Source organism: Stylophora pistillata, chromosome 3 (genome assembly GCF_964205215.1).
Source record: "Stylophora pistillata chromosome 3, jaStyPist1.2, whole genome shotgun sequence".
NCBI lineage: Eukaryota > Metazoa > Cnidaria > Anthozoa > Scleractinia > Pocilloporidae > Stylophora > Stylophora pistillata.
Window position 1 is genome coordinate 25,481,688 of NC_142521.1, and position 25,612 is coordinate 25,507,299.

At 38.8% G+C, this 25,612-nt stretch overlaps 2 protein-coding genes across 2 annotated transcripts; one reads left to right on the plus strand and one right to left on the minus strand.

The window, feature by feature from the left end:
- Positions 1-7,848: 7,848 nt before the first annotated feature.
- Positions 7,849-8,592, minus strand: LOC148735245 (uncharacterized). The gene has a single exon (XM_088752908.1). It carries the CDS (start codon positions 8,590-8,592, stop codon positions 7,849-7,851), a length of 744 nt encoding a protein of 247 aa, XP_088609034.1.
- Positions 8,593-9,776: 1,184 nt separating this feature from the next.
- On the plus strand, positions 9,777-17,756 carry LOC148735246 (uncharacterized). The gene is made up of 8 exons (XM_088752909.1): positions 9,777-9,798; positions 13,336-13,512; positions 13,852-13,932; positions 15,127-15,215; positions 15,427-15,646; positions 16,174-16,272; positions 16,913-16,957; positions 17,577-17,756. The coding sequence occupies exons 1-8, from the start codon at positions 9,777-9,779 to the stop codon at positions 17,717-17,719; spliced, it is 876 nt and encodes a 291-aa protein (XP_088609035.1). The 3' UTR covers positions 17,720-17,756.
- The last annotated feature ends 7,856 nt before the right edge of the window (positions 17,757-25,612 follow it).

The following is a 25,612-nucleotide window of genomic DNA, read 5'->3' on the forward strand; positions in this document are numbered from 1 at the left end:
TATATCTTAGTTACGTTTGCTATAATTTTATCTTACGATATTGTGAAGCGCGACTAAATATATTCATATAGAGGTCTGCGTTATATAAATGTAAATTATTATTATTATTATTATTATTATTATTATTATTATTAAAGTTCTCCAGCAATCATGCCTAGAACATCTTGGACAGGCCACAACGATAAGAGACTAGAGGCTGTTTCATAGATGTCGACCACAAATAGATCAGTTTCTAATTTGAGAACACCGATTATGTTTAAATCTTTTGATGCCATATCTAAAATTCAAGTTTGATTTTAAAGTGTCCTCCAGTAGGTTATTCCTTTTTCGCTGTACACGCGAGCGGAATAGAAGAGGGAAATCGTTGTTTGTGACCGGCTTTTTTACTTTGAAACTATTCAACAAACACAGTTTTAGTGGACGACTTATCCAGCAGTAGTGAAAAGTGTTTTTTTCCAGAACCGGAGCCGCAAAACATTGGAAGCACGGTCTTTCGTAAATTTATTCAGCAATTCTCCGAAATCATGACTTGGCCATAGTAAAAGATCTTCACCTGATTTAGCTTGTTCGAGCAGGATACCATTCGAAGGTAGCTTGACTCCAACTTCGACTGAGAAAGCCGAATGTCGAAGTTCTATGAATAGCAGATATTGTTCAAGAAAAAAAGCAGAATGTGCGTTACTCTGTGAAAACAGGATTTTGCCTTCACAAATAAACGGATGGACGGGGAAATTTCAATAAACTTCCTCTGGGAAAAGGTTTCCCTGGGGCCGGGATCTATTACGGCTGTTGACTATCCTTGAGAAATTGACTAACAACAGTAATGTTGGTTCCAACGTAGATTTATTCTGCAAACGCTACTGAACTGACGTGGTCCTAATTTGACCTGACCTGGCTTGACCAGAACTGGCTACCTGGCTGAGTTTCTCCTGGCCAGAACTGGCTCGAACAAAGAAAGCTTTTCAAAACAGCTCTATTTAAGCCTAATGTACAAAGGATTAGGTAATGCTATGAATTATCTAAAGAATGACGCAATCTACTACAACGATTGGCTAGGCAGGAATTAGTCACTTTCGAAAAGCTCTGGTGGATAACAGCTACACAAAAGGACATGACAGGAGACGGTTACAGTTTAACGCTAATTACAGTTATGATCTAATAACAACTGTTTACGGTTGACTGAATGGGAACTGGTAGCATTTGCGTTTTGCTGAGCTTAGCAAGATCTCACAGTTTCTACCTTGAAGTTTATATATTTTTAGCGCTATTTTGGGTCGAAGGTGCTTCCATCCGGAAATAGGTTTTAAGTCATGTACTAACTGCAAAGGGTAATTGATGGTCATGTTCAGACAAATGTTGTTGGAGAAAGGAAAGAGAAACTCTTCCAGGCGTGTGTGATTTAAGGAAGTGAATGTAAGTCTTATGACTTGGTTTGATGATTTGTTACCAGTCTTGTTTAAGAGAAAACTGCAAGAATTTGAGAAATAGACCATATTGCTGTATAACTGAACAAGTCTAGAACCGCTCTACTTATAGCTTAATTTGGACATCCGTATCAAGGGAAACCAGTTGAATAGTTTTTAGTCATAGCAAAATACCACTTTTCTTTTTCAGCTGGTTCCTTTATAATAAAGAGAGGCGAATTTCTTGAAATTAACACAACTGCTCCGTCCATCAACTGCAGTTCGGGTGCTAATTACAACTCAACACTTCAGGAAAGAAGCTCTCCGGCACATGGCAGCCATCTTGTTGCTCACATAGAGGTCAGTGGTAACATTGAGTTCTGGAGCGGGTCAACAGTTCAAGTGTTCGGGAAGTATGCTCTGAGTTTAAAGAGTCAGAATGGTAACATCTCGATGCACACTGATGTGAACATGACTTGTGGAGAGAAAATGTTTGATACAACATGTCTTGGTGGATTTACTCAGAACTCTATAGAAGAGGAAGTCGGAAATTATCCAAAAACAAAATTATATCAAGGTGAGAAACATTTTGAATGCCTTGTTGTTTTTCTCTGAGAGTAGGCAATTATTACATAAAGGGTAGAAGAGTTTGAATTGCCTCCGTGCTTATCCCTACTGGAGAGACGTTCAGAGAGTCACCTAGGTGAGACGCGGTTTGATTGCCTTAAGTTTTTGCTCTGAGAATAGACAAAGCCGGAAAAGTCTAATTCTCCGTCGAAATTATTAAATCGACCTTTGCATTTAAACCTTTTGATACAGATGCCCAAAGAACTTTATCTGATGACAAATCTAAACTGATTTGAAAATCATCAATTTTGAAGGCTGTCAACAACTCGATTTGAGCACTAATAGGACAGTTTATGCCTTATCTACTCGCCAATTGGACTAATTGGACAACGCGCTTTGTTATATGCCTAAACTTTCACTCAACAAAACGAGCACTGTTAAGGGACAAAACCTGTCGGGACAATTTGTTCGTAGGTACAAAACTGTTTCACTTCTCCAAATTTTTCTATCTGATTGAAAAAATTCCTCCCCTTTCTTTGCAATGTTTTTCCATCTTTCTCACTTAACAATTCCAAGATGTGTTTTCCGAGGAAAAGTACTGCGTGAAACAGCATGGAAAGGATGAAAAGAAGAGCACATTAAGTATAGTTTTCGAAAGTAGATATCTCTTATAATTTCAAACGTCACCCGAGAAACTTCACCACGGATATATTCATTAAATCACTCCGCACACTTTCAAATTCACTTTAGCTCAAGCATTTGCGCTAGATGCTCTTCCTCCGCCAAGCAGAGAAAGTTTCAATTTGATCTCTTTCTCTTAAACTGAGTAAAACAACAAGTAGTGGATCCAACGTGGAAAAAGGACACACATTCAATCAAGGGACGAAACCAAAACGCTTTTGTTATTCAAGCAACATTGACAACGTCATTATTTAAAAGTTGATAGATGACTCAGGGCGGTATAAATTTCAAACTAAAAAACTCTGCATCTTTATATATAAGCGAGCTTCGAATAATCTTTGGATATCACAGTGCCTTCCATACATTTGTATCTCGGGTATATTTCGGCTATGATTGGACCAATTACCACATACTAGGAAAAATTGCAGAATTCTGATTGGCTGAGACAAAGTGCATCCTCTCTTAATCGCGCGGGCAACCTTGATAATCAATAATTGATAGTTCCTCTGCAACGAAAGGCACTAGGAGACTTTTACAACAGGAGATTTTTGCTGGAAAGGTTTTTGTGATAACGGCTGCTTGATCAAGTTGAAGGCAACGAATAATTCATTGGGAAACTTATACGCGGCAGCGGATATAAAAGCGCTTAAGAGCAAATGTGGCCAAGAATCGAACATTTTCAAAATATTGTGGCAACAGCCAAAAAGTCGATTCGGCTCATATTCTCAAGTTAGGTAGGCCTCACGGTGAAACAAAACACTGCATACTTCGTTTGGCTAAATATCGATTTATTTTGGAGAAAATCGATAACAACTGCATTTCGCCAAATTGCCGCTTTTGAAGCTCAAAGTTTCAGACGAATCTCGGAGCGTCGCGCCACGAATTGACAACACTTGGACCGATAAAAAGTACCAAATCTTGAAAAGCAATATCAATACATGTGTTAAGGCAATTTGAGCAATTCTTGATCATTTATTTACACAATCTAATCAAATTTATCAGACCCTCTTCTAACAAGATTAAAAATAGGTCAAAAGCAGCCTGTTATTTAACTATGTGGTAAATAAAATAATCGACTGAAAATCTGGCTTTTGGAAGGCGAAGTGTGGTTCTTTTCGATCTCCAATGGACTTTTTGGGGTAATGATTCTGTGCAATTTAATCAAATTTTAAAGTTGGAGAAAATGAGCTGATTTGACGGTGCCGTCAGTTATTCGAAAATGTACACATTCACGCACAAACTCAATTGTTTCGCTTTTTACATCCAGTCTACAGCTTATTTAACATATCATCTTACCGTTCATATTGCTGTATCACAAAAGGTTATTGCAGTCCTGAAATTGTTGCATCGCTCCCATGATAGTGATATAACTTGGCAGGATAGTCAACACCTATTGATAATGAGTTTACCAAGCGTATCACGGGGTTTCTCCATTTCCATTTCGTTGAAAAGGAGGCTGTAATTACTTCACGTAAAAGATCTTTGTTTAAATAGAGTCTTCAACCAAACCGCGGACCAAACGTTTGCGAATAACGCTAATTAATTCAAAATGAGGTCCACTGAAATCGACAACTCCGCAAAAATATTGGACTGTGAAGCACGTGGCTATAGGAACTATTGTCGAGTGTTACATATAGGAAACAGGAGCAAACAATTATTTAACTCCGATCCTTATTGAGTTCAATTTTTATTTAGTGAATTATTGTCAATCAATCCTTTATTTAAACACGTGACACCTAGGAGTACAGAAGTTCTCCTTAAAACATGTACGTGTATGTACAATTAGAAAGAAAACATAATTTCTGTAAGAATACAAATAATAAATAGATCTATTAAATAACTAAAAGCAATATCGAAGATCATAGACAAGAGCTATCAACAAAAATTTTCAATATTAACAATGTTAACAATAACAATATTTACAATCACTACCGCTAAGCCATTTGGGCTTTACGAGAACGCTTGAATGAAACAATATCTTGAGATTCTCTGAGTTTAGGGGGAAGCGCATTCCAAAGTTTACTAGCTAAAAATGAAATTGACCGATGTAAAAAACTCAAGATTAAAAGGAGGTAAATCTAGCCTTGTACTGAGCCCACTTAAACTATACGGTACATTTCTAAAATTAAAAAAATCACTTATATAAGGTGTCCCCTTATCATGCAAGCACTTATATAGCATAACTAACGATCGAAATTGTCTACGAATCTCCAAGGACTTAATGTCGGCCAACTTGAGGAGGAAGTCGTATGACACAGACTTCGAGAAGCTTAATATAGTTCTTAATATAAAGTAATTAGTTGTCTCTATTGTAGTAGTCTCCGCGTTACCTACTCCCAGTAAAAGGGGACTACAGTACTCAAGATGAGGGAGAACATAGGCCTTGTATAAACGAACTAACACGTCCTAAGAAATAAACTTACGTATTCTCCGCACAGATGAAGCCTTTGCGCTTTCCTTATTCAGCTGTTGCTTTATGTGCGCTTTAAATGTTAATTTGCTATCTAGGACCACCCCTAGGATTTTGAGTGTATCCTTTGTATGGACATTAGAATCATTAAGATGGAAATCATACTGGTATGAAGACGGGCCAATAGCGATAGCTTGCGTTTTGGCGGCATTAATCTGTAAAAAATTCATTGAGAACCATCTCGATAGAACGCTCAGATCAGAGTTAATTATGTACTGCGAGACTGTTGGTGAGACATCAGAGGCGTAATGAGTAGTGTCGTCAGCGTATAGCCTCAAGGACGTATTAGTAATAAAATACTTAGGATCATTAACATACAAATTAAATAATAGTGGACCCAACAGGGACCCCTGTGGTACACCAGTTTCAACGGTTCTCCACGAAGAATATACACCATCAAGTTTGACCCTCTGTCTCCGTCCAATAAGGTAAGCGGTCATAATTTCCAGCGCATCATGTGTAAAACCAGATGCCTTTAATTTAGCTAGGAGAAGCGGGTGACAAACAGAGTCAAAAGCTTTACTTAAGTCGATAGCCACCGCTATAACAGCTTCTCTTCTGTCAAGAGAGGCTCTCCAATCTTCAGTCAATTTCAATAAGGCCGTGCAACATGAGTGACCCTTGAGAAAGCCAGACAGATTCGGTGAGAGCCGCCAATAAAAGGCTTCATAGATTTGATCGAACAACACCTTCTCATATTATTTCGATAAGGAAGTCAGAACAGAAACTGGACGATAGCAGTTCTTTTCCGTCGTACTTTCCTTCTTGAAAACAGGAACAACGTCACTGCTTTTCCAAACTATTGGCCATTGACGATTCGTAATAAAATAATTGATTAAACGGGTAACCGGCTCGGCAGTAACAGGTGAGGATAAACGAAGTAGCCTCTGAGATATTTTATGGCAACCAACAGCCTTGCGAGGGTCAAGGGTATCCAAAATTTTCCTTATGTAGCCAACATCAACTGGGACGAGGTCAAAAACATCATCACAAGTTTTCTCAGCAATGACTTTAACACAAGCATGATCAACAAACTCAACCATTTCCTTACTGTCACCATCGTTTGATAAAGTTCATTTTAGGACAAAAAGAACGAAAGGTAAACCTAGTTCGGTGATTAAAACCACTGCCTGCTACAATATTACTGTATTTTACTGTTGATAAGATTTCAAATTCCCTGCACTCTTACTTAATTTTCTTCGGTTGATGGTATGTTGTTTTAAAAATGAGTTTTAGTCAAACCTATTTAATGAAATTCAGAGGGGTGTTTTGGTCGTTAATCGCTGATACCACACTGAGTATCTATAAACACTTGGGGTTTTGTGTAATAATAATAATAATAATAATAATAATAATAATAATAATAATAATAGTAAACAATCTTTAAGGAGGAAGCGCCCGTCACGTAAATACGTGGTTTTCAGGGAGATCCTCCGTAAAAATAAAAAGTATTAAAAGCTCAAATAAGAAATACAATTGTCACAGATCTAAAACGGCGTATATCTAAAGTTTTATCCATCAATTAAAATATTTATCTATTAAGAATCTTGTAAGGTTTTCCTTAAAAATTGTGCATGGCACTGGCCTTCTTAAAAATACTGGGAGGGAGATCCAGTCATTTTTAAAACGGAAGTAGGACACCCTCTTTCCGCATTCCGTTTTAGGTTTAGGCAGCCTAGGTAAGTAGCCATTTCTAGTGTTGTAGCCATGCAAACTTCTCAATGTCGATTTAAAACTTTCAAAATGTTGCGGAATGTCTCCTTTGATTGCATTTTCTACGGTGGTACAACGATGAATTAGACGTCTTCCAGCCAGAGGGAGCCAATTCAGACACTTCAGAGCTTCTGAAGAAGACATCTTGCCTAATTTAATTTTCTTCGCAAATTTGTTCTGAAAACTTTGCAATTTTTCCATTTCTGATTTTAGACCGGGTTGATCTCCCCACACTGTGTCGGCATAGTCTAGGTGTGGCAGCACTAGCCCATTGTAGAAGGCTATGCAAGTTCTATTGTCTAACATATGAAATATGGGATTAAACAAAGAAAGACGATGACCTAATTTCTTTAGCAAATTGCTGATATGTGGCTTCCAGCTCCATTTTGCATCCTTTGTCACTCCCACATATTTGAATGACTGCACGCGATCGATTTGTGTACCATTTGGTCGCAACTCAAAGTCTTCAAATAAGGATAGCATCCTTTTACTGCCTGCCAGCATAAATTTGGTCTTCTTGACATTTATAGTCAACCTGTTATCAGTGTACCAGTTACTGATTTCAGTGAAATCACGTTCCAGAGCAATTTGAAGTTCTTGACGCGTTGATGCGTCACAAAATAGAACAGCATCATCTGCATCCAAAATCATCCGGGTCTCTTTAACAGCATTTGGCAGGCTATTAATGTACACATTAAATAGCAAGGGACCCAAAATGCTGCCTTGTGGCACGCCAAATGTGATGGTATGTGGCTCTGATAATTCTCCGTTTATCAAAACACTTTGCTATCTATGAGCAAGATATGATCAGAACCATCTTAAAGATCTTTCAGACAGTCCTAAATGCTCGAGCTTGCGTAGTAGCACTTTGTGGTTCAGAGAGTCAAACGCCTTGGAAATATCGACAAACAGTAGACCAGTTACTTTACCTTTGTCTATAGATTGAAGAACCCAGTTGTCCAATTGTGAGATAGCTTGTTCAGTGCTATGCCCACGCCTGAAGCGATACTGGTGTTAATACAGAAAATCTAGCTGATGTAGATGGGCATTCAACTGGGAATGCACCACTCTTTCTACGACTTTACTCAATACTGGCAATACAGAGATAGACCGATAGTTCTCAACTTGCAGTTTATCATCAGACTTGTATAGAGGAGTAACACGTGCAACTTTCCACAGATCAGGGACAATGCCGTCGCTAATTGATCCATTCACAAGATAGGTGATTGACGGAGCAAGCTCCGCCTCAGCATCTTTTAGCAGCCTTGATGGAATTCTGTCAAGTCCAGCTGCCTTATTAACTTTCAAAGAATGCAAAATGCTTTGAACAGTGGTCTGTTCAACCTGTTGAAAGTCCAAGATGGATTTGATATCACTCTGCTTGTTTGCTTTTTTCACTGTTTCATATTTCTTCCATGCGTCCTTACTCACAGAGCGCAATCGACCAGCAACTTTGCTGCCAATGGCAGCGAAAAACTTGTTGAATTTTGTTGCTACGCTTTTTGGCTCCGATACTAAACGTTTCCCGTCATGTACTTGAAAAGGAGAGCCCCACTGGTTATTGGAACCAATCACGGAGTTAAGCGAGCGCCACATGTCCTTCGGATTCTCAGCTGACTCAATAAGATTTTTGTAGTGCAATGCCTCCGCTGATTTTACCTTTCTGTTCGTAAAGTTTTTCAATCTACGATACTCATTCCACTGTTCCTGATTGTCATATCTCTTCGAAACTCTTAATACATAGTCTCTTTCAGCCATCAGTTCTTTAAGATCATTAGTGATCCAAGGTTAAGACGCATGTTTTGTTCTAATTCTCTTGAAAGGAGCATGCTGGTTTGCAACATCAAGAAACAGATTATTCCAGGCGACTACAGCATCATTAATATCGTCAAAAGACTCTCTAACACTCCAGGGAACGCTAGCAATGACTTTCCGAAAATGGTTTTATTGTAGTGTTTAAAAGATCTTACGTCGCGGATTTCCACGTGAGCTTTGCAAACTCCGGCTTTCTTTACTACGAAAGTAACAGAATGATCACTTGCTCCGAATTCCTGGACTCCATGCGAGACAATACGGTGAGTGTTATTAACAAACACAAGATCAATTGCCGTCCTTGTGAATTCCGTCATGCGTGTGGGCTCTTTGACGAGTTGACTCAGACCATGGAGACGAGTGGTTTGCATTAATTTTCTGGTATATTTGCATGGTTTCAGGGCAATAACATCCGCGTTGAAATCTCCCATAATGATCAAATCCTTTACCATTTCGTCGTCCAATTTAGCGAGAAACTTTTGTTCCAGGCCTAAGATAAATTTCTCTTGATTCATACTCGGTGGTTTATACATCACTGCAAATATCGTGTTCTTAGCTTTTTCTGGACATATTTCTACGCATACCATTTCTAAACAGTCAGATTCTAAGTCACTTCTCCGCTTGCTTGGCCATTTGCTCCTTACAAAAACGGCGCAACCACCACCATTTCGATTTCTATCTTTTCTGTAGCAAGTATAACCCGAAGGACATATCTTACTATCGAGCAATGTACAATCCAGACGCGATTCTGTAACCGCAAACACATCCAATGCTGCTTTCTCCATTAGTACTTCGGCGTCGGCACAGTGTCCCGGCAAAGTTGCAATATTTACATGAGCAAATTTCATTCCTCTCTTCTTAAGATTTGCATGAAGATCTTTATTTATCCTTCCACTGGGCTTTCCTTCTTTTACTCCTGTGTTAATTGTTTCATATGACTTGCGGACCGGTGTATCAAAGCCAGGTGATAAACAAGTTATGCATTCCCAAGCCAGAGAAGGTTAGCAAAGTTCATCATATTCCGTTCTCTTCATACTGATACACTTAGCATGAAACCACTTGTCGCATGAATCGCATTGTATCGCCATCTGATTCTTTCGGCATCTTTGTGTGAGAAGGAACCGGTCGAGATGACAATTGCCTTGAGTAGAGGTCAGGATTTAAAATGACTTATAAGTATTTTTTGAGACGCTGAAAGATTGAATCGTATTTGTTTTCTCTTCCTTACTATTTTAATCGCTATAGATTGTTTGATTAATTACAGAAATCACCTTGAAACTGGCATAAAACGAACTGCATGCAGAGAAAAGATGTGAACTTTGCAAAAGCAGTGCGTGTCGTTCTTCTTACAAGGATATCTGCTGCTCGTTCAAAACTACGATAAGAGTGTACTGTGACCTCGACAAACGATCCAGAAAACGGGAAACAGTAGTTATACCTCCTCTTGCTTGTTTAAGGTGGATTGAGAGCCATTCCACTTGTCTCGATTTTCCGGGCCAAAAGATGACGTTGACCTAATTCTTAGCCAAACAACCATATTCTCTCCTCCTGTTAACATACATACAATGACAATTTGTCCCACGCCTACTGCAAAGCTTGGTTTGGGGTAGACGAGAGGCTCTAAGTTCAAGGCGCCGAGTTCCTTTTGATATATGAAACCATGCTCAGTAATATATCGCCATATAAAGCATTGATTGGCTTTGGAGTTCAATAAGAAGTAATCATTCACTTCTTAAATTTATCATCTTGGAAGGAAATATTAAGGAGATAGGAAAAACATGGGTCTGTTTACTTGTTAAATCTAGATGTCAGTCTTTTTCCAACGGGCGTGAACATTCTGGTCTGACCAGACAACAGGCTTATGTTAAATTTGTCATTACGCATCAGCTAGGCTCTATGACATTTCGCCATATAATGCATTGATGGCTTTGGACCCGACCATATTTGATGGGGATAGATCACTGCTTACTTGGCTACCTTCTTGGGAAAGAATTCTAAATAACTAACTAGTTGAGTGAATTTTTCAAAGCCACTGTTTCCAAAATGCAAGTACCGTATTTGACTGATGTAGGTATACCGACTCGCACTCGAGCCTGCTGTATCAGCTGGTGCAATGATTACTCGAAGCGTTTCTTGAGTTCAAGAGATACGCAGAAATGGTTTCATTTCCAGGCGTGAGTTTTTTTTTTTTTTTGGACCACTGTCGGGAAAAGATGAGTGTGAATAATGTGAACGTGTGCTACCTGGGTCGTAGTCTTACTACCGGCACGAGTAACTTAATAAGACACAGTAGCCTCTGGGGAAGAAACAGTACGGATATAAAGCTGTTGAACGTTGGCTAGTACAAGCACTTCAGCGAAAATCGTGGTTTTCCAGATTTGACCCTTATAAAACTTCTTTTAAGTAAACAAATATTTAAAGACTACACTTATCTCTGTTGCACATCTGCGGTGATGCATGATGGGCTATTCCCTTTGCAAATCTTTCCCTTTTTTTGTCCTAAAATAGGCTTCATCCATCCAAGTACCATAAAACATTTAAGAATTGTTTCATGCTTAGCACGCGTCTATCGAGTTATGGATGCCCGCGGGGAGTTTCGTGAACCGGGAAATTTCGTGACAACCACAGGAAGGTCTAAGAGTAGGCGTTGAATTAATCCCTAGCAGCCCTCGGATAATTATTTTGTATGGCACATAGTTAAATCACGGGCTACTCTTAACCTATTTTTAATCTAGTCGGAAGTAGGTCGGATAAATACAATTAGATTGTGTAAATAAATGGTCAAGAATTGCTCAAATTGCAATCAACATATGTTTTGATGTTATTTTTCAAGATTTGGTACTTTTTGTCAATCCAGGTTTTTTCATATTGTAACGCAACGCTTCGAGAAGCGTCTGAAGTTTTGAGCCTCAAAAGCCACATTTTGGAGGAATTCAGTTGTTATCGATTTCTCGAAAATAAATCTATATTCAGCCAAACGAAGTATGCAGTGGTTTGTTTTCACTATTAGGCCAACGTAACTCGAGAATATGAGTGGAATCGATTTTTTTTGGCTGTTGCCACCATATTTTGAAAATGTTCCATTTTTGGGCACAGTTGCACTTAATTAACTCGACCGTTCGCTTATAGCCTGCAGTGCCGGCGTATTTTGGGTGCACGAGTGCACATTTTCGTATTAGGCCGCCATCTTAGATTTGGTAACTGTGGAGGATTGGGGCGAGGAAATATTTGCCGAGGGAGTAGGCGTTAAGTGGAAAAATGGGCAACGGGGGAGAGGGAGGGGAAGGTTTTCCTTCCCCTCCCTCTTCCCTGAATTCACGGGCAGCGGATAGAAAAGCGCGAAAGAAGTATCGACTACTGGACCAACATCTTTTAACAGCGGGCAAAAAGACGAACCATATATAAGGAATTCGAAAGTTATGTTTTACACAATCAAAGAAAAGTTTCCTTTTTTCGGCAATCAGAAGAAGGAAAATGGCGAAGAGTACAATGGAGAATGAAAAAAACCTCGCGCGCTGAAAGATGTGTTCCCAACAGCTAGCTCTCATGTCGTAGAGTATTTTAAAGGATTGCTATTTCGAGTATTTTTAGGAGTTTACCTGTTGTTTTATTGAGTCTCGCCTTTTTACGCCTTCGTGTTATTTTGATAAATTTATAGTTTTGATCACTTATTATTTTAAGTGTCTGCCTGAACTTGGCTCAGTTCGCGGATTTCCTTCTTGTCGTGCTAGACATTTTAATCGCTTGTTATGGTCGAGAATAGTTAGTTTCATAGGTGGACATGTTTGGGTTGGTAAAACTGACCCTGAGTTTTACCCAAACTGAAGATCCTGTTTGTGCGCGTGATTCTCGTGTGCAGCTCAATCATTGGCGTTTAATTGGTTCTTTGGTGCTCGCCAAGTGCTTTGGAGTGAGCCACCCGATTTCCCTCCTTGCAAAACAACGAATGCACTATGGAAACACACACGGTTAGCTAACCCAAACATGTCTGTGATTTTTGCATTAAATACGCGGGCACTCCTTGCTAAAAAAAGAAAAGAGAAATAGCTGCGGTAGTAGAAGGTAGTAGCAACAATAGAAGAGTAGAGAATAAAGAAGAGAATTATAGAGTCTTGGTAGCTCTTGTTAATTCGCCATGCGAGTGGTAAAACCCCCCCAACACTAAGAAGTCAATGTTTGAATAAACGGTTGTAGGCACTCAGACCATTTTATCTTTTAATTCAATTCTTTGTCAATATATTTATAGCTTTAAATTCATTTTTGTTAATAGTTGCACTCTTACATATTTTAGCTGTTTGTTTATGATATATTTTTTATATTTTTAAAATTGGTAGTTTTAAGGTTTGAACAATTCATTATTTACGAGGGCCACTGGTTTATCACCTGGTATATAGTTGTGTGTTTTTTTCATGGGTGTATAAAGTTTATAATAATTGCTATTGTCATAACTATTTTCATCATTCACGTATGAACGGATATATTTCCCTTTACCTTTTTATGTGTCTACAAGTTTTCCTGGTTGCTTTTTCAAACTGGGAAATCTCGTGATAACCATAGGAGGGTCTAAGAATAGGCGTGATCTTTTGCCTATACTCCCACATTAGGAGTTATTTATGTTCACATTTTGCGAGTGATGATGACTTACTTCTTTTCAAATGAAGTTTTAATTGGTGGTTTACTAATTGCTAGGACTTGGACCTGGGGGATTAAAAATAACTAACACGAACATCCCACTGGCTATAAAATGTACACCAGGCGCAAGTCATGGAGGAAACGGAGGAAGAACAGGGAGTAGCAACTACTACTTTAGTTTGCCTAAACCGTATGACAAAAACAACACAGCCTCTCTGTTAGGAGGAAGTGGAGGTGAGATAATTATTGTTTTCATTTGAAGGCAATTGTTCAAATAGAGAAAAATACTTAAATAACGACAGCACGTCCATGTAGCCTATAAATTGCCGCAGATATCACTATTTCTTGTATCTATTACATAATAGTCGAGATATTTACTCGGCTTGTCACATAGATTTCCATGCGGCAAGCTCGGAAACAGAAGCGAGTATCTCGATCACTGAACTGAATCAAACCAAAGAAAAGTTTCAGTACTGTTAAGAAGCCGAAGATGCTTGCCTGATACATCCCGGCCAAAAAGCGCTGCATTGTTTTTATCTGACAGTGGATTAATCTCTTTATTTTTTTATTCAGGTTCATGCGTGGAAAAACCAGGAAGCGTTTCTGGTGGAGGAGCTATGGAACTTGTGGCTGAGAATGGAGCGATAATCATAGGTAAAGGTCGAGCAAAGTCCTTTGATCGATCCATGGCCGATCGTGTTAACTTAATTCAATTTTTACAAAAATTGTTACGTTCTGACAATAGTAAGACCATGTCCAAAAGTATCATCAAGATAAGTTGAATTTGTTATCCGCGATGTGATTAACTTGACACCTACGTGGTAAAGTTATTCTTTTTGTAAAGAATTTATCCACTGATACCCAGACAAAGTGCTCGGTTATTTCGAAAGAACTAGACGACGTAATTTTTTTTATTAAGTAGCTGACTCGACATCGACAGCAAAATCTCGTAAAATTTTGATCAGGCCAACCATCCAATCCACAACAACACCATCCGTAAATACATTATTCGTTTGCCCTTTAAACTGTCCCGTCAAAGTTAAATGTTGGAGAAAAGTTTATTTTACCGAAGTTTCGTCTTCGTAAATTTAATCAGTGCGATGAGATGGACACTCATCATATTCCTTTTTCATTATTATTTCATTATTTCATAAACAGTACAACCCTCATGGGAAAAGTGTAATCGTTGGAAGAAAAGCGCTTTACACGAAGCCGAAATGATCACGGCTGCATAGCACTCAGTGCACTTAAAATTCATAGTAGCATCGTGCTCAACAAATGTCAAACTCGAGATTTACAAAAATCTTATTTTGACGTTAAAAATGTTCAGGCTGTAGACTTTCTTTCTATATACATGTTGAAGTTCAAGAATTAGGAAACGATTCATCTTCCTAGTAACGGAAACTAATACACGCCCTGCATAATGATAATTTGCTTAAGAAGCCTAGTAACAAGTTTGCACGAAAGCGAGGTCCGTCGGGCCACTGTGTTTTTCTTCTTTGGGAGGCTTTTACCTTGGTTAACACAAAATAAGCTCGGTTTCAAACAATCTAAAGCTTTCAGAAGCAGATATTCCTGGTTCATCACTAAGTGGGAGAGCTCCAGCTAATTTAAAAGTGCAAGAACTAAAATTCTGGCTAAAATGCAGAGGAGTTTGGGTCCTTTGGAAAGTTAAAGAATGAAACTTTGTCTCCTCTTCCATTCCGATAACCCTCGAAGGTACACTGAGGAACACAACAGTTCAAAGGCATCGATCGGAAGCCACGATTCCTCTTCCTTGATACGGAAATTAATGGTTATTCATTGTTTAAGCGGTGTTAACCGAAAGTGACATTGATTCAATTCTAGGTGCCCCTATTACAGCTGAAGCTCAAAATGACCCCACAGGAGTGTGTTCTGGGGGCTCAGGAGGACTTATTCACCTTAAGGCATCTAAGGTCAGTAACCTGAATTAATATAATCAGGTGTGGTTACTGTCAAAGGACCTCTGATATATAAATCGATGATAGAGTTCAGTTTTGTATGAAATAATAATTATTAGATACATAAGGTAAATGTGATTTCAATAGCAATTCGAATTCTACCCATTTTAAATTTATTGTAGTTAGTGTTGAAACTCAACAAAAACTCTGCTATGATTAATCAAAGGTAATTATACGTCAAAACGGAAAACTAATTGTGGATGGAGGGAGCGGACGAGATCTTGACGGAGACGGTGTTGTCTACCCTTTGGGTGGCGGAGCAGGAGGAGTCATTCAGATAATAGCACCTGAAGGAGAGATTGCTGCTGGGACTTTATCGTTGAAACATGGTGTAAGCAACCGTTGCGGTAGAATACCAGCAGAGGATGGCTATTTTCTCTTGGAAGGTAAACAAAGAAACACGTAAAGAACCTATTTTAAAATATCTGAGATAGTATCAAAGTTTGTAAAGTTAAGTTACACTTGTTGACTGTGTAACAGTTAATTACTTAACCGAAGTTGGCGGATAAAAAAGAACGTTTGTGTAAAAAAAATGCGCATTTTGAGACGGATTAAAGAAATACATTTCTGAAAGAATATTCCCTGTTTCAATGCTCAAATAGGTATAACCCCCTTTTCCATGTTTCATACCTGTGCAAGTCTGTATAAAACAGATGGTGTAACATCATTAAATGACGTAGGTCATGATCCAAAGATGTCGCGCTTCCTCTTATCACGAATGCCGAAAATGGTACTCGATATAAATCCGATGTAGTCAAATAAAGTAACCACGAGGGATAAATCCAAAAGATTAAAAGTTTAACCACAAGACGGTAAACATCGACAGGATCTCTAGATCGAACATTTGTGCACAAACTATTTGCTTTAACAGCTTGAAAAAGCAACATAATGTGTAGTTTCTCTTTTCTTACAGCAAATGAGACTGCGGGAGCATATAATAATACAAAACTTTACAAATGGCCACCAAGACCCAACTACAACCCCATCATTGCTTCTTCAAATAAAACAACAGGTTTGTTTGTGTATAAGCACCGTCTGTGTGCCAAGTAAGAAGTGTGCTCAACAAAACTTATTAATCTAAGAAAATTACCCAGGCATGAGCGTGTCTCCGCTTGCGATCAAGTCTACGGCATTGAGTAAGGCTGCCCAGTGAAAGGCCTGCATGGGATCTGGCATGGCCAATCGGAAGACAGGATTCGCTTCATCTTGCCAACGGGCGCTGAGGTCCTTATTATCAAGGCCAGATCGCTTTTAGGCCTCTCGCCCGCTCGCTTTTCTCAAAGCTTTTTTTTTTTATTCGGGCGAACGAACGCTCGAGCTGTAGTGCTAATAACAAAAGTCTACTCGTAGGCTAGTCGAGAGTTTTAAATCCTTGTTCTAACTTTCTTTTACGTAATGAAAAGGTCAGTCATCAGTTTATTTTAAGATTTGTTAAGAAAGGTTGGGATTTTCTTCTATCTACTTACTTAGCTCAGCGGTTTTAGTGTTTGTTCCACGATCACTTCATCATCTTCGATTTCGTCGCCTATGCCTTTGGCACTTATGGATGATGACTAACTTACTCAATAACCCCATTGCATGAAATGTTTTTGCTTTGCCTTATGAGAAATCTGCCTCGAATACCAAACGTTTAGCAATATCTTTCATTACAGATGCCTCAGCTGATGCCAGCACAACGTCACCAACAAACCAAACTGGTACGCATTTAAAAGTAATCATTTTAAACTCTGACGGGCTAAAAACCTTGCCTTCACCCCCCAGTTTTCTTTTTTTTACTACAAATAAATACTTCCTTTCAAGATAATTTTGGGAGACGCAGTGGCCTAGCAATGGACTAGCATCTCATCCATGGGAGGAGTATTGACACTGTTAGTCGCTTCATGCTACAGGGAAACCGGGATAAGCTCCAGGCTGAGGATGATGGGGGGGGGGGGGGGCGCAATAGACTCCAGTACAGACTTAAGCCATAGGGGTAATTCCTTAGAAATAAACTTGTCCAACATTATTTTTTAAACATATCTTAAATTGTTTGCACCAATCTCTGTTTCGAGACCTTCAGTAGGAAAAGATACTTACTAAAATGGATGAGATTGCCAATCTTATTTCATTTATACTTGTACTGGTACTTATCATTTGCGTTATTTCATCGGTTCACGATACGTCTTTCGGTAGCTGGAGGTAGAGGTTTTTAGAAAAAATAGCTCGAAAAAGCACTTGATGCTTGACTCAATAACCCCATTGTATGAAATGTTTTTGCTTTGCCTTATGAAAAATCTGCATCGAATACCAAACGTTTAGCAATATCTTTCATTACAGATGCCGCCTCCCGGTTAGCTCAATTGGTTGAGCGCCGGACTGTTGTGCGGGAGGTCGAGGGTTCAAGCCCCGGCCGGACCAACACTCAGGGTCTTAAAATAACTGAGGAGAATGTGCTACCTTTCTATAACATCGAGAAATAGATAAACATTCTAGTCTTCTCGGATAAGGACGAATAAACTGAAGGTATCGTCTCCAATCTCGTATCCAACAAGCATAGTCGAAAAATTGTCCCATGAAATTTTATCAAATTCCTGAAAGTTTGGATATTTTCAGCAAAAGTTTTCAGCTTCCAACACTTGTCGCAAAGCATTTCCATCTCAGGTTTTCTTCTACTAGTTATGTGAAAAACACAAAAACTGACCGTTTTGAAAAGTTCGTAAAGAACAAGTTTGCCACTTATTTAAATCAAAATGTATAAAAATCCATTATTTATTATTGTATTTTGTAAGCTTACTTCCATGTATACAATTTGCTGACTATACCTGTAGCGGGCCGGTGAGAGGCCTACATGGGATCTGGCACAACTAAAACAATATTTACCTGTAGCATTCATCGCGATTTGACATTTGAAATAATTTATTATGGGTCGATACATGGCTTGAGTGATCCATCAGTTGCAATTTTTAAACGGAAAGAGCATTAACAAACTCGAGAATGTGAGCAAGATGCATTTGCAGTTTTTTGCGGCATAATCTCTGGCTTTAAGGCCTTATTATCAGAGGAATGTTCCTGCTCTTCGTTATAAGAAATCTTTATTGACTAACAAACGTTTTGGAATATTTTTCATCACAGATGCCTCGACTAAGGCTAGCACACCGTCACCAACAAGCCAAACTGGTACCCCTTTTAAAGGTAATCATATCAAAATATGACGGGCTAAACTTTGCGTTCTCCCGCCCTTTTTTTACAACGAATAAATACTTCCATTTAAGGTAATTTTAGAAGATGCAGTGGCCTTATGGTCAATGCACTGGACTCCGGGTCAAGAGTCCGGGTTCGACAGCTGACCCGGTCAATGTGTTCTGTTTTTTCATAGAGCCTCTCTCCACTCAGGAAAATAAATGGGTACCGGCGAATGTCAGGGTAGCCTGATGAAATGCTGGGGGGGGGGGGTGACCTTGCAATGGACCAGCATCCCATCCAGGGGAGAGTGGTAATACTGTTAGTCGCTTCATACCACTGGGAAACCGGGATATGTTCAGGCTGAGGAGGGGAAGGGGAGGCAATATGCTTGATTACAGACTTTACCCTTGGGGATAACCCTAAGAACTGAAATTTGTCGAACGATTTCTTTTAAACATTTTATACCAATCTCTGTTTCGAGAACTACTGTAGAAAAAGATAGATCACCCTACTTGCCAAAGAAACATGATTGCCAATCTTATTCCATCCATGCCTGTACTTATCCCGTGCGTTTCATCGGTTCACGATACATCTTACGGTAGATGGAGGTAAGGGTTAAAAAAAATAACTTGAAAAAATACTTGATAGGAAGAAAGTCTCTTGCGTATGGAGTTAATTTTTCTAATTATCCAACTTGTACAGTAAGATTATGACAAAAAGGTCACCTTGTTCATTCCAAAGAAAAAGACCAGCGCACCTGTTTTACCACCTCCATTGATTGAAAAAAAAAACCAATACCATGTTCTCGTAATGCGCACGCACTTATTCGCCTAATTACGTGATGTCATAACAGTTAAGAATGTATAGCGCAATATACTGAAGAGCCACCTTAACCCAGAGCTGTTTAGATTCAACCTATTTCAGTTAGGTATGTACATATGTATGTAACGATGAGCCGACAGTCTGCCTTTACCTCAGACACTAGCAAATTACACTCCAAGAGAACTAATTTTGACGCCAAACCAATCAAAGCTGAGTTTGGCTAGGACGTACATCATAACCTCTAAACAAATATTTTTTCGTCCGGCCCTACAGCCCAGTCAATAAGTACATAATTTATTCTCTGACCCATGAGGAGACTTAGCAATAATTCCACGAGCGCGTGTTGCATCTGAGATGCTGAATATCCAACGAGCCACATGGCAGCGAGTCGGCAATAACCAATCTCGTATCCAACAAGCATAGTCGAAAAATTGTCCCATGAAATTTTATCAAATTCCTGAAAGTTTGGATATTTTCAGCAAAAGTTTTCAGCTTCCAACACTTGTCGCAAAGCATTTCCATCTCAGGTTTTCTTCTACTAGTTATGTGAAAAACACAAAAACTGACCGTTTTGAAAAGTTCGTAAAGAACAAGTTTGCCACTTATTTAAATCAAAATGTATAAAAATCCATTATTTATTATTGTATTTTGTAAGCTTACTTCCATGTATACAATTTGCTGACTATACCTGTAGCGGGCCGGTGAGAGGCCTACATGGGATCTGGCACAACTAAAACAATATTTACCTGTAGCATTCATCGCGATTTGACATTTGAAATAATTTATTATGGGTCGATACATGGCTTGAGTGATCCATCAGTTGCAATTTTTAAACGGAAAGAGCATTAACAAACTCGAGAATGTGAGCAAGATGCATTTGCAGTTTTTTGCGGCATAATCTCTGGCTTTAAGGCCTTATTATCAGAGGAATGTTCCTGCTCTTCGTTATAAGAAATCTTTATTGACTAACAAACGTTTTGGAATATTTTTCATCACAGATGCCTCGACTAAGGCTAGCACACCGTCACCAACAAGCCAAACTGGTACCCCTTTTAAAGGTAATCATATCAAAATATGACGGGCTAAACTTTGCGTTCTCCCGCCCTTTTTTTACAACGAATAAATACTTCCATTTAAGGTAATTTTAGAAGATGCAGTGGCCTTATGGTCAATGCACTGGACTCCGGGTCAAGAGTCCGGGTTCGACAGCTGACCCGGTCAATGTGTTCTGTTTTTTCATAGAGCCTCTCTCCACTCAGGAAAATAAATGGGTACCGGCGAATGTCAGGGTAGCCTGATGAAATGCTGTGGGGGGGGGGGGGGGGGGTGACCTTGCAATGGACCAGCATCCCATCCAGGGGAGAGTGGTAATACTGTTAGTCGCTTCATACCACTGGGAAACCGGGATATGTTCAGGCTGAGGAGGGGAAGGGGAGGCAATATGCTTGATTACAGACTTTACCCTTGGGGATAACCCTAAGAACTGAAATTTGTCGAACGATTTCTTTTAAACATTTTATACCAATCTCTGTTTCGAGAACTACTGTAGAAAAAGATAGATCACCCTACTTGCCAAAGAAATATGATTGCCAATCTTATTCCATCCATGCCTGTACTTATCCCGTGCGTTTCATCGGTTCACGATACATCTTACGGTAGATGGAGGTAAGGGTTAAAAAAAATAACTTGAAAAAATACTTGATAGGAAGAAAGTCTCTTGCGTATGGAGTTAATTTTTCTAATTATCCAACTTGTACACTAAGATTATGACAAAAAGGTCACCTTGTTCATTCCAAAGAAAAAGACCAGCGCACCTGTTTTACCACCTCCATTGATTGAAAAAAAAAACCAATACCATGTTCTCGTAATGCGCACGCACTTATTCGCCTAATTACGTGATGTCATAACAGTTAAGAATGTATAGCGCAATATACTGAAGAGCCACCTTAACCCGGGGGCTTTTAGATTCAACCTATTTCAGTTGGTATGTACATATGTATGTAACGATGAGCCGACAGTCTGCCTTTACCTCAGACACTAGCAAATTACACTCCAAGAGAACTAATTTTGACGCCAAACCAATCAAAGCTGAGTTTGGCTATGACGTACATCATAACCTCTAAACAAATATTTTTTCGTCCGGCCCTACAGCCCAGTCAATAAGTACATAATTTATTCTCTGACCCATGAGGAGACTTAGCAATAATTCCACGAGCGCGTGTTGCATCTGAGATGCTGAATATCCAACGAGCCACATGGCACCGAGTCGGCAATAACCAATCTCGTATCCAACAAGCATAGTCGAAAAATTGTTCCATGAAATTTTATCAAATTCCTGAAAGTTTGGATATTTTCAGCAAAAGTTTTCAGCTTCCAACACTTGTCGCAAAGCATTTCCATCTCAGGTTTTCTTCTACTAGTTATGTGAAAAACACAAAAACTGACCGTTTTGAAAAGTTCGTAAAGAACAAGTTTGCCACTTATTTAAATTAAAATGTATAAAAATCCATTATTTATTATTGTATTTTGTAAGCTTACTTCCATGTATACAATTTGCTGACTATACCTGTAGCGGGCCGGTGAGAGGCCTACATGGGATCTGGCACAACTAAAACAATATTTACCTGTAGCATTCATCGCGATTTGACATTTGAAATAATTTATTATGGGTCGATACATGGCTTGAGTGATCCATCAGTTGCAATTTTTAAACGGAAAGAGCATTAACAAACTCGAGAATGTGAGCAAGATGCATTTGCAGTTTTTTGCGGCATAATCTCTGGCTTTAAGGCCTTATTATCAGAGGAATGTTCCTGCTCTTCGTTATAAGAAATCTTTATTGACTAACAAACGTTTTGGAATATTTTTCATCACAGATGCCTCGACTAAGGCTAGCACACCGTCACCAACAAGCCAAACTGGTACCCCTTTTAAAGGTAATCATATCAAAATATGACGGGCTAAACTTTGCGTTCTCCCGCCCTTTTTTTACAACGAATAAATACTTCCATTTAAGGTAATTTTAGAAGATGCAGTGGCCTTATGGTCAATGCACTGGACTCCGGGTCCAGAGTCCGGGTTCGACAGCTGACCCGGTCAATGTGTTCTGTTTTTTCATAGAGCCTCTCTCCACTCAGGAAAATAAATGGGTACCGGCGAATGTCAGGGTAGCCTGATGAAATGCTGTGGGGGGGGGGGGGGTGACCTTGCAATGGACCAGCATCCCATCCAGGGGAGAGTGGTAATACTGTTAGTCGCTTCATACCACAGGGAAACCGGGATATGTTCCGGCTGAGGTGGGGAAGGGGAGGCAATATGCTTGATTACAGACTTTACCCTTGGGGATAATCCTAAGAACTGAAATTTGTCGAACGATTTCTTTTAAACATTTTATACCAATCTCTGTTTCGAGAACTACTGTAGAAAAAGATAGATCACCCTACTTGCCAAAGAAATATGATTGCCAATCTTATTCCATCCATGCCTGTACTTATCCCGTGCGTTTCATCGGTTCACGATACATCTTACGGTAGATGGAGGTAAGGGTTAAAAAAAATAACTTGAAAAAATACTTGATAGGAAGAAAGTCTCTTGCGTATGGAGTTAATTTTTCTAATTATCCAACTTGTACACTAAGATTATGACAAAAAGGTCACCTTGTTCATTCCAAAGAAAAAGACCAGCGCACCTGTTTTACCACCTCCATTGATTGAAAAAAAAAACCAATACCATGTTCTCGTAATGCGCACGCACTTATTCGCCTAATTACGTGATGTCATAACAGTTAAGAATGTATAGCGCAATATACTGAAGAGCCACCTTAACCCAGAGCTGTTTAGATTCAACCTATTTCAGTTAGGTATGTACATATGTATGTAACGATGAGCCGACAGTCTGCCTTTACCTCAGACACTAGCAAATTACACTCCAAGAGAACTAATTTTGACGCCAAACCAATCAAAGCTGAGTTTGGCTAGGACGTACATCATAACCTCTAAACAAATATTTTTTCGTCCAGCCCTACAGCCCAGTCAATAAGTACATAATTTATTTTCTGACCCATGAGGAGACTTAGCAATAATTCCACGAGCGCGTGTTGCATCTGAGATGCTGAATATCCAACGAGCCACATGGCACCGAGTCGGCTATAACCAATCTCGTATCCAACAAGCATAGTCGAAAAATTGTCCCATGAAATTTTATCAAATTCCTGAAAGTTTGGATATTTTCAGCAAAAGTTTTCAGCTTCCAACACTTGTCGCAAAGCATTTCCATCTCAGGTTTTCTTCTACTAGTTATGTGAAAAACACAAAAACTGACCGTTTTGAAAAGTTCGTAAAGAACAAGTTTGCCACTTATTTAAATCAAAATGTATAAAAACCATTATTTATTATTGTATTTTGTAAGCTTACTTCCATGTATACAATTTGCTGACTATACCTGTAGTTCAGATTTTCTGCTAATTTACCTCTATCGCGTGGTGTTCGTCAAAATTAATTTTGAGGTAATTTTGAAAGTTCAAACTCACCAAGATGACAGTCTATTTACTCGTTTCTGAGTTTGGAATAAATAAGCACGAGTAAATTTTTTCAAAGACTCACAAAATTGCACAACAGTCGGCCGACAGACCTTCTGGGGAGGCTTTCTTCAATTTTACCATAGGTTCCAGTACAAATTTTACCCTTTGGGATAATCCTCAGAAATAAAATTTGTCAAACGATATTCTTGAACATTTCATAGCAAGCTCTGTTTCGAGAACTACTGTGAAAAAAAGATAGGTCACCCTACTCGCTAAAGAAATATGATTGCTAATGTTATTTCGTTCATGCTTGTACTTATCCCGTGCGTTATTTCATCGTTTCACAATACACCTTGCAGTAGCTGGAGGTAAGGTTTAAAAAAATAAGTTGAAAAAATACTTGATCTCATCTCCATATTTAAGCAATAAACCAAATTGTCTATCAGTTTACCGGCTAATAAACCGGGCACGACGTTGAGAGAACACGAGAAAAGCCTGTTAACCACTCGGCTGCGCTTCTCGGTTTAAAAAACTTTTCGAGAAATTTTGAAGTTCTTTCACTTTAAATGCACAAGAAAAAATAAATGCTTAAAACGGAGCTAGCAGTAACTTAAACCGCATTTTCAATGTTCGAAAATAACGACCTTCAACAAATTAAAATCTGGTTGTGTTTGTATATATCAGACTTCAAGAACATTGAATTGTTTTAACTTTTTATTTCATTTCTTCCTTTACCTCTCCCTTAAGTAAAGACGACTCTTTCTGGTTTTGACAAAGTCCAAAAATAAGGGTATTTTAAGAGGCCTAATATGACTAACCACTTCTAATCATTATTCCTACATGGGCAGTGAAAGCTATCACTGGACTTCCAAAATCAGTAATAAGATTTTGGGGCAGCTGATTTCCTAACTCGTGCTGACGTGGTCTGTAACATCAAAATTCCCTAAACCACATCTTTATTTTATTAACTTAAAATAACTTAAAATTTACAAGAAATTTCCCAGAGAATATCGTTTAAACATGAACGAGGAGAGAATCTTCGAATAGCGCAAGTTGATCCCTTTTAGAGAACTTTTTTTATATTTGGTTTATTCTCGAGGAAACGCAACAGTTGATGATGAACATCAACGGCGCATATAGTCCAACCTTCTAACAAAAGAGATCTAGCAAGAAACTTGATGGTACATACATGTCTCTTGGGTGCCACAGTTGCAACTCTTGGCTTGACATCATTTGTTAGATGAGTAGCCATTATGCCAACAGAGTACCAGATTCGATTTGCTTTGTTGCCTTGTCGAAATATTAAACGCGGTAAGAGCTCTCGGAAAGATCGATCAAAATCATTTGTCTTCCACTGCGTGATACTTATCGATTTACATGATATGTGTTGGTGGCAAAAGGATAATTTGATGCCCTGAAAGCTGATGTAAATCAAAAGGACAATCCGCCATCGTTGATCACATAGCGCCCGCAATTTTGTTCAGCGCTTAACTTTGAAATTCATTTGGCATGCTTTGTTTCTAGCTCACAAAGTTTAAAATGTAACAAAGATTTACGGCTACAAAAATATTTTACTTGTTATTTGTTAAGCTTGAGATGGTTGCTGTTCACAGAAAAACAAATAAGCCAGTGATATATTAGTCTCCTCTCAGCACAAGGAAAAAGAAAATGGTTGAAAAACTGACACGTACATAGAAATCACTTACGTATTTTATATGAGGTTTTCTTCATACATTTGATATGTAATCTCTTGCTATCTACCATCATATCTGGTCTCGGAGTGCATAATATATTCCGGCAGCCTCTTTCCTCGGCCACATCAGTTCTAACTGATTATATAGCATTCAAA